The 14,926-nt window shown below is 35.6% G+C and overlaps 1 protein-coding gene, 1 long non-coding RNA gene and 1 pseudogene across 2 annotated transcripts in view; 1 reads left to right on the forward strand and 2 right to left on the reverse strand.

The window, feature by feature from the left end:
- Window positions 1–309: 309 nt before the first annotated feature.
- LOC148771266 (uncharacterized) overlaps window positions 310–14,926 on the reverse strand; it is a 40,811-nt gene continuing 26,194 nt past the window's right edge. The window contains exons 3-4 of the mRNA XM_088817565.1: window positions 803–847; window positions 310–701 (exon numbers count right to left, since the gene is read on the reverse strand). Coding sequence (XP_088673691.1) covers window positions 310–701; window positions 803–847 — 437 coding nt within the window. The remainder of the gene's footprint in view (window positions 702–802; window positions 848–14,926) is intronic.
- Window positions 1,758–12,014, reverse strand: LOC148771267 (uncharacterized). Its single transcript, XR_016030919.1, has 7 exons — window positions 11,773–12,014; window positions 11,426–11,523; window positions 11,099–11,279; window positions 10,877–10,934; window positions 2,866–2,946; window positions 1,998–2,454; window positions 1,758–1,882 (listed from the first exon to the last, which is right to left on the reverse strand). It is a non-coding gene; the product is annotated as an uncharacterized LOC148771267 (long non-coding RNA).
- Window positions 4,548–6,795, forward strand: LOC148771268 (uncharacterized; annotated as a pseudogene).

Genomic DNA, 14,926 nt, shown 5'->3' on the forward strand with positions numbered 1-14,926 from the left:
TATGATCAAATTTTATATTTCGACTGATTCCACCGGTTTATTCGAAAACTACATTCAAAAAATCTATAGTTAATATATAAAAAATATGTAGTCTCAATGAATAACATGACAATTTTTGCTAATATATAATATATATAAGATGAATATTTTCTTGACAATTAGAAAATCTAACATGTAGGGATAACGGATCGAATGCAAAAAAAAAAAAAAAAAAAAAAAAAAAGAAAAAAAAAAAAAAAAACACCTAATTATATATATAAGCCACAACGACCATGAGAATACTAAATTGAATTAGAGTGAATGTAAATACTATTGGGACACCACCAATTCAAGATGATTATCACGATGAGGTGTAATTACTGCAAGTGATGCTTCGTTATCTTGAATACGTTCGAAAATGGCGTTGGCTTCGATATGGTCGAATAATAGCCTGACTAACATGTTCCGACTCCACGCGCGCACGCAGCTTTGGCACCCACTATGGAGTAAAACCATCACAATAACTTTTTCGACGATGAGAATAAAACAAACCGTGGTCATAACAATTGCAGCGACAGCCATAGGAAGAACCTCCGGTTTTTTAAATTTTTTTACGAGAAAAGTCATAGAGCGAGTGAGAAATATCGACCCGATGAAAACCACAATCCGGATGTCCATATAAATGTAATACTCGTTCATCAACTCTTTTTTTGTATCTGAATCTGCAGTACGTACACATAAAACATCAAATTTATATATACATATTATTGTAGTGTACGTACTGTACTTGGTGCATGCATGCATGCATGCATGTTTAACTCACCAATATTAATCACCACTGAGTTTGCTCTATTTGCTGTTGAGGTTTCTGTGTACGAATGAAGAATATATTAAGTAATATGGTAAATTACAAACACCCCCCTGAGGTATGACCAAATTACAAAAACACCCCTCTTGTTTGGATAATTACAACCACCCCCTCAACTCATCAAATTTAGTCGAATCTTCGAGATTATATGGAATATTATCACTTTTGTACCCGTTTTATCCCATTCAAACTCTACATTATGAAGCAAGATGACCATAATATGTGATTTTTAGCTTGTATACATCAGTTTGTGGTGCATCGGAAACTGTATTTTTTACACAAAGAGTACAAACTAGAGCACATTTCACGGAATCTAGATGACTATGTTGAATTTGGCACCATAAAGGTAAGAAAAAATCATAGTTGAGGGGGGTAGATGTAATTATCCAAACAAGAGGGGTTTTTTTGTAATTTGACCATACCTCAGGGGGGTGTTTGTAATTTACCCTAAATTAAATACTTACGTTGGATTTTCCTAGAGATTAATGGCAATCATGAACACATACAGCGTAGTATATATATATATATATATATATATATATATATATATATATATATATATATATATATATATATATATATACTAGGGGGTGCTCACCGCGCCACGCACGGTACATAATGCCCTGCTTTTGTGACATATTTGGTTCATTACTATACAAGATTTTCCCAGATTTAAAATTTCTAGTTTAATTATTTGCATGACATAATATATAGCTCAATTTATGAATCCATAGAAACTTAAATAGTCAAGTAGAATAATAAAGTAGTAGCCAACCTAACTTAGATCATATATAGTAATAACTAATTTATAAATAATAACAGTTGCAATTTTGTTTTCGTTCTAGTTGGATTGAATTTTGAAGTTTGAAGTTGAAAATATATATATAACTTAACATTCATGAAAAAAGCAAATCCCCTTTGACAAATTCATTAGTACACAATTTGATCACAAATATTGCAAGACTTTGGAGTGGTTGACAATATGGCGTTTTATCTCTTTCATTGGCTTGAGGTTCTCCCATATAACCTATCTAACTATAAAATCGAAATAATCACCAACATAATCCATTACAAATGTTAATTATGTATATACAGTAAATTACCAGAAACCAAAAAAAAAAAAAAAAGAACAACATAATCGTACATTTACCTCATCTACTTGAATCAGCATTCTTGCATACGAATATATTTCCATGCACAACAGCTAACAATAATAGAGTAAAAATAAACCATAATCTACAAACAACAATGCCATAATTCGGTGAAGAAACTAACACCTATGCAAAAGAAAACAATTTCTTTATGAAAGAAATAGTGTATACAGCCATGAACCAAAAGAATAAACAAAGAATTACAGCAAATTGTACCTCAATTCGCACATTGGGAGCCACCAAGTGAAATGTTGAAAGGCTTCGTTACAAGCTTAAACATAATAGTGTATTTGGCCATTTTTATTACAAGCTTCGGAATTTCACCAAAATTTTCACCCACACAAGCAAAGAACCAAATAATTAGCATAAACATAGCAGAAAAATAAAAAAAACAAATTACCAACCTTGAGACGAATATTGGTGAAACTAAACTGGAAGACTTGCAATGAGAAACACCTAAGAAATCAGGTTTTTCTCATGTATGCTCCAAACAAAATCAGGTTTCGTTCATGTATACAAAAAAACAAAAAGTAAAAAACAAAATTGAAACACACAAGCAATATGCAGTATCAAAATTTAACTCCTCAACTTTCACAGAGAAGTTAATGAAGTCACCAAAAATTAAAATTGCTACGGACGAATTGTTTATGGGATCTTTAAAAAAAAATCTTCATAATACAAAGCATCAGACAATTACAAAGGATTAAAATACATATCAGCATATCAACTAAATACATAAGAAAATTAAATTCACGTAACCAGAAAATACATAACCAGATTTGCTGCATAATATATATATATATATATATATATATACACACACACACACACACGAACAAATACACAAGAAAAAATAGAGAAATATACCCAGAACTTATCTTGCGAATGGAAGATTGTAGTTACCTTCCTCAAGCATTTCGGAAAACTTATAAAAGAAATCGCAAGAACCTGACAAAAAATGTTAAGGAAGAAATCTCTGATTGATCATAAAGCACGATGATTGAGGAAGATATTCTACCTTGATTAAGAGAATATTATTGATAGACAATTAATTATTTACTTTCTTATTAGGGCAAATTACCAAAACCCCCTGAGGTAAGCTTAAATAACGAAAATCCCCCCCACGTTCTCGTAATTACGAAAATCCCCCTTGACTAACGGTTGACCGAATTTTTTTAACCGAAAACGTGAAATGTCTATTATATCCTTCTGTTAAATATGTGAAAATAAAATAAAAAAGCTGAAAATGTGATTTTCTCGGAGAGGAAATTGCGGCTGCCGGCGACGACGGAACGGACGTTTTCAGAGCGGAGGGCGGTGATTGTGCAGACCCATTCTCTCTCTTCATTGTTCCCAATCCCTAGTTGCCCATCTTCCCCTGAACCCCTGAAAACCAGTGAAACCACAGACTTCAAAAAAAATAAAATCAGAGTATGATTAGCGGTGTGAGTGAGTGAGATGAGTGTTGACGGAGGAGACCATCAATAACGGCGGTCTTGGAGGCCATTAACACTTAACAGTAGGGGGGGAATGAATGATTCTGCCGCCACTGTTTTTGCTGCTACTGCAATTTTATTAATCAGTCGGAAAAAAGAAAAAAAAAAAAGAAAAAAAGAAAAAGTGAGGTTAATTAATAATATCAATATGGATATATATATATATATATATATATATATATATATATATATATATATATATATATATATATATATATATATATATAAGTTAATTAATTAATTAATTAATTATATGTTTGTTTAGTATAATAATTAGTGGGTTTAAAAGGTGAAGAGATGGTGCGAATCTGATTCGAAATAAAGTTTGGAGTATCAGCCCATTTCATTATGTGCGTGTTGATTTCTAGGTATGCTGTCATTGATTTCGGCAAACTCGAATACGGCTCGAGAACCGCCGACAAGAAGCTGCGGAAAATGGAGAAATTAGTCTCCGCCACCTCGTCTTTGCACGCAGCATTGGAGGGTTTGACGGAGATGGAGGTTTCGAAGAGGAGGCTGAAGCAATTGAAGGAGAGGCAGATCGAGCTGCTGCAGAAGGCCAATTTCGACCTTTTCAATCACAAACTCGAGAATCAGCGCAAAGATGTTCGAGATTCGAGCCCTAATCCGATCAACATTGCACCGGATAAAATGCTTACAATTACCCCCCTAAGGGTAATTTCGTGTACAAGGGCAAAATTGGTATTATCGGAGGAATATTCGGGAGAATCAAAAAGATTCTATCGAGTTTAACACCGTTAGAGCGATTTGTAAGACGTCTGCATACCTCAGGGGGTTTTCGTAATTACGAGAACATGGGGGGGATTTTCGTTATTTAGGCTTACCTCAGGGGGGTTTTGGTAATTTGCCCTTCTTATTAAGCTGTATATTCCCTTACTCAATAGCATCATTTATGGGATGTAATTCTGTGGCTTTGTGTATAAATATTGAGGCTTCATTATGCCAATACAATAATAAGAAATGCTTACATCGATCCTATAATCTCTTTCTGGTACCAGAGCCATAAACATTAAAAAAAAAAAAAAAAAAAAAAAAGGTATACAGTTCAAAGCCTGTGCAACCATGGGTGAGAAAGAAAGTGATAAGGCAATCACCACAAGCCTGAATTCACATCAAAAGTGGGAGAACCCAAATCACCCACTCTAGCTCCATCATTCGGATCAACCTGGTGCTGTGCTTGTACCACAAGCACTAGGGGAGGACAATTACAACACATGGGTTCAGTCCATGTCAATGGCCTTAGCAGTCAAGAACAAATTGTCACTTGTCGATGGCACGTTCGAAAAGCCGAGCGATGACAAAATCGAAGAATTGCAGCAGTGGAATCGATGCAACAATCTGATGAAGACCTGGCTATTGGGCTCGATGTCCAAGGAAATTTCAGCGAGCGTCATTAATTGCAGAGAAGCTCGTCAAATATGGCTCGATCTACAAGAAAGGTTTTCCCATGTGAACATCGTACAGTTGTTCCATATTGAAAACGAGATACATAACTGTATACAAGGTCCCATGACAGTAAGCAGTGGCGTATCTAGTATGGTGCAAGGGTGTGCAGCTGCACACCCTTGATTTAAAAAAAAAAAAATTCCTATATATTTAGATATTATATAACTGTAAATGTAAAAATGATAAATGTGATGCTGTAGTTGAACTGGTGGAGTGCTTCCCCCATTTTGTAGAGGTGCCGAGTTCGACACCCTGCGCTGCCTCCCTATGCCTTTTTAATTGTATTAATCAGATTTAACTAGAGTTTGACTTTCGAAATTGACTTTTATCCTATTACATATAAATATTTCAGTTGTTTTTTACATTTTCAAAATTTTCTAATGAAATATATATTTTGCTCTTTGCAACTTTAATTTTTCTTATCCCTCCTTCATCATTTTCGCAAATTTTTCTCTCTAAACATTTTCTTAATTATTCCAAAATTCTTCATCTTAACTATTTTCTAAATTTCCAACTATGTGGGTATTTTTTTATTTCAAAAAATCAAAATCCGTTAATAAAATACTTGTTTTGCTTTACAACTTTAATTTATTTCCTGCTCCTTTAATATTTTCATCAATTTTCTGTTTAAATATTTCCTAAATTATCCCAAAATTTGCAAATAATCTTTTTCAATTTGAAGTTATTACATATTTTTATTGTTTCATGTATATAGTATTAAAAAAAAATCGGGGGCACTGCCCCCGAACCCCCGTAAACTTTACTCAACCATTATATATTTTTTTAAATATTTTTAATTTCGAACACCCTTGGCAAAAATCCTGGATTCGCCACTGACAGTAAGTACATATTTTACCAAGCTAAAGGGCCTTTGGGATGAACGAGACATGTTATGTTCTATCTCTCATTGTCAATGCGAGACAAAGAACGGGGTTGCTTCATACATGGAAACTCAGAAAACCATGAAGTTTCTAATGGGTTTAAATGACTCATATGCTACAGTTCGCAGCAACACTCTACTACTTGAACCATTGCCCACGGTGAACAAGGCCTATTCATTGGTCCTTCGTCAAGAGCGGCAAATTGAAGTTTCTACAGGAAAGAGCACGATCCAATCAGAAGCCGCAGCATTTGCCGTAAATACAGGCAAAGAAATTGGGTTTGATGATAATGGACTGCGGTGTAAGAAATGTAACAGAACGAATCACAGTACAAAGAATTGTCGTGCTCATATCAAGTGCACTTTCTGTGGATTCAAGGGCCACTCCATCGATTTTTGTCGCAAGCGAAAAGCGATCAGTGAGAATCAACAAGATCAACTTTTCTTCTCCAGAGGAAACAAAACCACCATGCATGGCAAAAATGAGATGCAGCAGAATTTTCCCTTTTCTCAGGAAGACTGCAAGCAAATCCTTCAAATGTTGAGTAAGAACAAATCATCCTCTATCAACCAAGTGGGCAACTCTGCAAATCATGAACTTTCAGGTAAAGCTTTTTCATTCATACGAAATGGGAAGCAAAATGTTTGGATTTTGGACAGCGGAGCCACTGATCATATCGTTTGTAACCCTGAATTACTAGCTTCTTCGAGACCAGTTGAGAATCATACCGTTCAATTACCAAATGGTTCATTCGCTAAAGTTACCCATACGGGACAAGTTATTTTTTCTCCCAATCTTATCCTCGAGAATGTTTTGTGTGTACCATTTTTTATGTTAAACTTAATATCCATCAGCAAACTTGCCTGTGATTCATTATATGCCACCATTTTTCTAAGTCAATCTTGTGTTATACAGGACCTACGCTCGGGGAGGATGATTGGGATGGGAATTGAACGGGAGGGACTCTACTATCTCGACCCACCAAAGAAAGGAACATGCAATGCCATTTCAACCCCACCTCATAACCTTTGGCACCGACGCCTCGGACACCCATCACCTAAAGCTTCCATGCTATTTCCTTTTCTTCATAATAAACCATGCAATTCAGATGCATGCTTAGTTTGTCCACTAGCCAAACAAACTAGATTACCATTTCCATTAAGTTCTATTACCACAAAGTCTTGTTTTGAATTAATACACGTTGATATTTGGGGTGGTTATAAAGTGGCGTCAATTTCCGGTGCACAATATTTCTTAACTATCGTTGATGACCATACTAGGTGCACATGGGTCTATTTGATGAAACACAAGTCTGAAACGCAGGGATTTCTCACCCAATTCATTCACATGGTAGAAACTCAATTTAATATCAAGGTCAAAATGGTTCGTAGTGACAATGGTCCCGAGTTTAAACTTGATCAATTTTACAATCCCAAGGGTATCATTCATCAAACTAGTTGCGTTAACACACCACAACAAAATGGTGTCGTCGAACGCAAACATCGACACCTGCTTAATGTTGCTCGAGCCTTATTGATCCAAGCCAATCTTCCTAAACATTTTTGGGGGGATGCAATCTTAGTTTCGGCCTACCTCATTAATCGTACACCCACACCCACTCTCGACGGCAAAACCCCGTATGACAAATTATTTCATAAAGAACCCAAGTACTCCCACTTGCGTGTTTTTGGGTGCTTATGTTTTGCATCCACCCACGCACAAAAACCCTCTAAATTTGAGCCTCGGTCACGTCGTTGCATTTTTCTTGGCTATCCTTATGGTCAAAAAGGGTATAGATTATTTGATATTACTCTTAAAAGGATTTTTGTGTCTAGAGATGTAGGGCTGTGCGTTGGTTGGTTTGGGTAAAAACCAGGCAGAAAACCAACCCAACCCATCCAACCAACTTTAGTAAATATTGGAAACCGTTATCGACCCATTTTACATGGGTTGGGTGATGGTTGAGAACCAATTTGGTGGGTCGGTTGGTGGTTTGGTTGATGGGTCATCCATCTAATTTTTTTTTTATTTTTTTTAATATTTTATTAGTTGTTTCAACGCTATATCTTTTATAAATTAAATGTGACTAGTTCAACAATATTCAAAATAAAATATTCAAAACATTACGGGCATATATATTGCAATTAAACATAAATATTTCAACAAATAATAATCGTCCAAATATTTAGGCTATGTTGTAAAATTAAAATAGTTCAAATTAGATAATTATGTTAGATTTATTGCTTTTAGGATTTTGTCAATATTAGACAATTTAATAAATGTGATATAAAATAGAAATTTGAAATTAAAAATATTAAACATTTTAATTAAAATTAATAAATAATAAATTAATAAATAAAGTTGGTTGGCCGATATTAACCGACTAACCAACTTTTTAACATATTAGAAACCATTATCGACCCAACTATACATGGGTTGGTTGATATTATCGACCCAACTTAAATGGGTCGGTTGATGGTTGATTATCCATCACAAATTATGGGTCGAAAATGGGTTGGTTGGTGGTTAAAACCGATCCATGCACAGCCCTATAGAGATGTCCTCTTCTTCGAAAATATTTTTCCCTACCACACAAATGATTCTTCCGCTACTCTTAATTATGTGTCTCCAGTGAACACCCCACCCACTTACTTAAGCGAGGACTCTTCTCCAGCCATTATAAATTCTGACCCATCGATCGAAAACATAGCCGTTACCTTACCTAATAATACGTCATGCACAACCATTACCCCATCACCAGATCCAGAAATCACAGCTACTCCACCATCACCACCATCACACTCTACCCCACTAGTTATATCCACGCCGCCGCCACTCCGTCGTGGCTCACGCCCTATCAAAACATCATCTCTGTTGCAGGACTTTCATGTCGAGACATCTCTCCCGTCAAGGCCTGCTCCACCATCCTCAACGAATGTGGTCCGCAAGTCAGGTACAGCCCATCCTCTTTCTAACTTCTTGTCATATAATCGTCTTTCTAGCCACCATAACTCATATATTGCTAACCTTACCGTCAGTCGAGAACCCAAAAGTTACTTACAGGCTGTTCAAGATCCCAACTGGCGTGCTGCTATGCAGCATGAACTTACGGCTCTCCACAATAATAAAACTTGGTCTCTCGTTTCATTGCCTCCTCACAAACGGCCGATTGGTTGTAAATGGGTCTACAAAGTCAAGTTGAAACCAGATGGGACAATTGAACGGTATAAGGCTCGACTTGTCGCGAAAGGTTATAGTCAAATCGAAGGGATTGATTATAGAGAAACATTTGCCCCGGTCGCTAAACTTACCACCGTTCGTGTTCTTCTTAGCGTGGCAGCAATGCAAGGGTGGCACCTACACCAACTTGATGTTAATAACGCATTTTTACATGGTGATCTAGAAGAAGAAGTTTACATGGACTTGCCTCCTGGATTCGGACGAAAGGGGGAGACACGGGTATGTAAATTGCATAAATCATTATACGGTCTCAAACAAGCCTCAAGGCAATGGTTTATCAAACTTTCTAATGCCCTCAAGACCGCTGGATTTCACCAATCATGGTCTGATTATTCATTATTCGTCCGCTGCCGCCAAGGTCGTTTTATCGCATTATTAGTTTATGTTGATGATGTGATATTAGCAGGGAATAATTTACGGGAAATTGAAGAGGCAAAACAATTCCTTTCGGAACATTTTAAACTGAAGGACTTGGGCAAACTTAAATATTTTTTGGGGATAGAAGTGGCACGTTCAAAACACGGAATTGCTCTGTGTCAAAGAAAATACGCTCTAGATATATTGGAAGATGCCGGTTTTCTAGGGGCTAAACCTTCACGCTTTCCTGTTGAACAAAATGTCTCTCTCTCACAAACAGAAGGAAAATTATTAAACAACGCTTCCTCGTACAGACGACTTGTAGGTAGACTGATCTACCTAACCATAACAAGACCCGATCTAGCCTATGCAGTCCACATGTTAAGTCAGTTCATGGAGAAACCCAGACAACCACATCTTGAGGCAGCACACAAGGTCCTCAAATACATCAAGCGTGCACCTGGTCAGGGAATATTTTTTCCTTCTAGTGGCTCATTACAACTAAAAGCATTTTGTGAAGCCGATTGGGCAAGATGCAAGGATACGAGAAGGTCGATAACAGGTTATTGTGTGTTTCTTGGTCAAGCACCAGTTTCTTGGAGAACAAAGAAGCAAACAACGGTATCTCGTTCTAGTGCAGAAGCTGAGTACCGTTCCATGGCTGCCACATGTTGCGAAATTACATGGCTGAAGAACATCTTGAAAGATTTAAAGATAAGTCACCCGCAACCCGTCACATTATTCTGTGACAACAAGGCAGCATTGCACATTGCGTCAAATCCCGTATTCCACGAACGTACAAAACACATAGAAATCGATTGTCATCTGATAAGGCAAAATGTTCAAAAGGGAGTGATACGCACAGGGTACATACGGACAGCTGATCAACCAGCCGACATATTTACCAAGCCGTTAAGTTCACTGCAGTTTGAAACTTTACTCAGCAAGTTGGGTGTCATTGACATACACTCCAACTTGAGGGGGAGTTTTAAGGAAGAAATCTCTGATTGATCATAAAGCACGATGATTGAGGAAGATATTCTACCTTGATTAAGAGAATATTATTGATAGACAATTAATTATTTACTTTCTTATTAAGCTGTATATTCCCTTACTCAATAGCATCATTTATGGGATGTAATTCTGTGGCTTTGTGTATAAATATTGAGGCTTCATTATGCCAATACAATAATAAGAAATGCTTACATCGATCCTATAATCTCTTTAAAAAACAAAGGCACCAAAACAAATGAATGAAGAGTAAATCGAAAATAAAAGCACTAAACTGGATTCAGAAGAAAAGAAAAGTAAAAACAGAGATCAAGCACAAAATAAAAAAAAATCACCTTTATCCACAAAAAGTAAAACAAAAATAAACATACATATATATACAATCATAGAGAGAGAAAGATAACTTTCCGGTAACATAGAGGGAACCTTCCATTGGCATTTATGAAGATCATCACCAAAGAATTGATAAAAGAAGGCAAATAACCTGTAAAATAGTGAAGGCAGTAAAACTGGAGTAAAAAAAATCGAAACTCAAGGCATATAATTTAGACTTTAAAATAAAACAAAAACAAATGTAGGTCTAGCACAAAACATGTATTTAAATTTACGAAAAGTGAGAAAAATAACAACAAAAGAATGCAACTTTACACTTTCTAGAGAGAAAAATGAAGGGATGAAAAGCTGAAGAAAGAAAAAGATGAACAAGAGAGAGGCAACAAGATCGAAGTGAGATGATGAGAAATAAAAATTATTTCCAGGAGGAACGAAGAGCCGTCTGGTATTCGATGTCGTTCCATCACCCACCCGGGCAAAATCCGTAAGCGATACCCTGTGGCCAAAAACAAATGCAAATAATTAAAGAAACTCGAAAACGAAGGCAAAAAATCTGGACTGAGAAGAAAACAAAGATCAAGCAAAAGAACAAAGCCTTAACCTACATAAACAAAATACAAAAATACAAACAAACAAACGTACATAAATAGAATCAGAGAACCCATCAAAATCGAGGAAGAACCTTTCATTAGCACTTCCAAAAATATCATCCCATAAATGATAAAGAAAAGGGCATGAACCTGTCAAGAAACAAATGCAATAATACTAAATTCACAGAACAACGAAGCCAAAAGAAAGCAAACACAGAGGCGTAGCTCAAACACAAAACAGGTACCTAACTTGATTGACCAATGAGAAAAAAATATCAACAACTAATTTCATCTCTTCACTTTTGTAGAGAGAAAATGAAACGCTGCTGAAGAACAAAGAAAGGGATAAACAAGAGAGAGAGAGAGAGAGAGAGAGAGGGGATAAAAAAAGTAATTAACCTATAAGCTACTTCTGGCACAGACGTCAACATTGAGAGGACACGATAGAAAAGCAGGACTGCAAGTCCGTCGGAAGAGAAATTAGGGCGGTGGCCGAAAGTGAAACGTTGATGATTGACTGTATTAAAAATAAATAAAAGAGAAAAAAGAAAAATCCAATATGACGTATAGCGCGTGAGTGTATGGGTGGGTGATGAAGGATGGCAATTGGCAAGAGAATGGAAAATAAAAGGGGGCCCACTAATTTTGGTCCGACCATAATTATAGCAATAAATATAAAGCGAAATTAAAATGTATTTACGCTTTGTGTTGCAGATTTTCACCTGAAACGGCGTCGTTTTGTGCACTTTTGTTCGAAAAATAAATCAAAATGTTTAATAAGTTACTATTCATCAGCGCACTACATCTTTATAGGTTTGGTACGTATTTAATTTCTCATATTTAATTTTCCAAAAAACAATTCTAATTTATGCATGATAATAATATCAATTCTTACCAAATAAAATAGTGAAATATGTGTTGTACCTTTCCAAAAAAAATTAATTGCCATGCCATGCATGCATGCTTAAAATTAAGAAACTACGTACCAAATATAATTCACGTAGAATTATTTGTGGTTGTTGGAAATAGAATCTATGCCAAAAAGGAAACAAAAAATCGAAATCAGAATCTACTACTCAAATTGATGGTTCTCATTCCAAAAATATTGGTCATGCTGCTTAAGATACAAAATAATACCTAAAAATAGATAATTAAAATTGGTCTATATATACACTGAATTACTATCATCAATCAAATTAAATACGTACTCGAAATAAAGTAGAAAATATCGAAGAAAAAAGGAGTAAAGATCGAAGAGATGGCGGGAGAGGGAGACGAGCGTCCACATATGGTTGAAATGGCGGGTTGGGAGCGTCCACATATGGTTGAAATGGCGGGATGGGAGCGTCCACATATGGTTGAAGAGATGGCGGGAGAGGGAGATGAAGAAGAGCGTCCACAGATGGTTGAAGAGACGGCGGGAGAGGGAGATGAAGAAGCTGGTTGGGAGCGTCCACAGATGATTGCCGGAGCACAAGTCGGAGGACGAGCCATGTTCTTACTTAGTTTGTTTGGGAGCGTCCACAGATGATTGCCGGAGCACAAGTCGGAGGACGAGCCATGTTCTTACTTAGTTTGTTGCAGGTAATTACTTATCAAAAAAAAAAATTCCATCGATATATATTTATATTCAATAATTTTGTAAAAAAAAATTATTTATTATTTATATGAATCATCAGGTGATTGTGGCATGTGTGACAATGGGTGTGGAGATCTTATTGGTAATGGGAGTAGGTGGGGCAAAGCATCGAACAAGTTTGTTGTGGGTGGCGCCGTTCACATCAACTATCTAAGTGTGTTTGGTTTTGTGTCGTTATCGAGTTGACAATAACCCGATGATGACGTGGTTTGGTTATGCTATGACGGTTGGCTTCTCTGTGCTGCACATAGTAAGCAGCACGTTCCACTTGCTGAACGCGCTCAACGGTTGGAAATTGAAGAATTTTTTAATCAACTATCCGCTTATTTACGCCGTATGCGTCTTGATTTCTGTCATTATCAACCTTTCTTGTTTGGTAGAACGCGGCTAGGATTAATAACTCAACGATCGGCCATTTGCATGTTGTTATGCGTGCTACCGTTATTTTTTCGTTTTCAGTACTTTCCAATTTCGTTTATGTTTTTCTCTTGATTGAATTTTAGTTTCATATTTTTTCTCTTGATTGAATTTTAGTCTTTTATTTTTCTCTTGATTGAATTTTGGTCTTATTTTTCTCTCGATTGAATTTTAGTCTTACATTCCATCTAATTTATTTACGCCTTTCTATGTATTATGAGAAATTAAATAAACTTTTCCCAACCATTATAATTACATCTACACACAGATACGTATTTAATAAACTATATAGACATGACAGAAATACAAGAATTGCGTGGAAATAATGATATAAAAAATTAAACAAAAATAATGGAGCAGAGTTCAAACAATACTAGAGCTGAGATAAAAAAAGGTTAGGAGATTTAATTTTAAAAAAATACATATATATGCTCATGTAGAAAATGTTAACAAAAATCGATGCAAAATCAATTTACCTGCACAAAATTGAATACACCTGGAATTGAATAAATAATTAAGATCCTTGCCAAAAATGAAGTGAGATCAAAGCAAAATCTTCAACTTCAGTTCATATTCTGATTCCAAATATTGGTCATACTCATACGTATAAGTTTAAAACATAAAACAGTAAGTATTAACCATATATATATATACTAGGGGGATGGCACCACGCAAAGCGCGGTGCAGTTTGCCCAGTGTGTACGCATAATTTTGAGGGCAATGTAAGCTGGGATGCATTTGCTGAAAAGAGGCAACCTGCAAGTATATATCTATATATATATATATATATATATATATATATATATATATATATATATATATATATATATATATATATATATATATATATATATACTAGGGGGGTGGCAGTTTGCCCATTATGTACGGATAACTTTGAGGGCAATGTAAGTTGGGGCTTGCAAGTTTTTAAACTGATGTCCATGGTTGGGTTATGATTGATCCAAATCATGAGTTATTCATTTTCAGCAAAGAAGGTTGTAAGGGTTATGTTTATCTTAATTATTTCATTGTTGGTATAGACTTTGAAGTGAAAATTACAAACAATATGCAGAGTCACATATATGATCTCAAACGTTTTTCGGTCGCCCAAATAGAGGTTTTTTTTTTTTTTTTTTTTTTTTTTTTATATATATATATATTCAAACATGTTCCTTTGTACTGCTCTTATTCAAATCTTACAAAATGCAAATATATATATATATGCGAACTCTTTTCGGCATAATATATAGTTTGGCGAATGGATTACACAAAGTATTTTATACATGTAATCTCGTTTCTAAATATAATGTTTACAGGAATTTTTTAAAGCTTACAGTTTCTAGCAAAGACAATGTTACGGTAGCACTTGTAACACCTCCACCTATTCTCATATTTGCTTGAACAGGGGCACCAAAGCCAATGGACGAGTCATCAAGTCTGAAAAAAATTCAGGCAAAGAATTTAAGTTGCTAGATAGGAAAAAAATAAGTCCAAGAA

Source organism: Erythranthe guttata, chromosome 4, assembly GCF_056151865.1.
Source record: "Erythranthe guttata isolate IM_541 chromosome 4, IM_541, whole genome shotgun sequence".
Classification (NCBI taxonomy): Eukaryota; Viridiplantae; Streptophyta; class Magnoliopsida; order Lamiales; family Phrymaceae; genus Erythranthe; species Erythranthe guttata.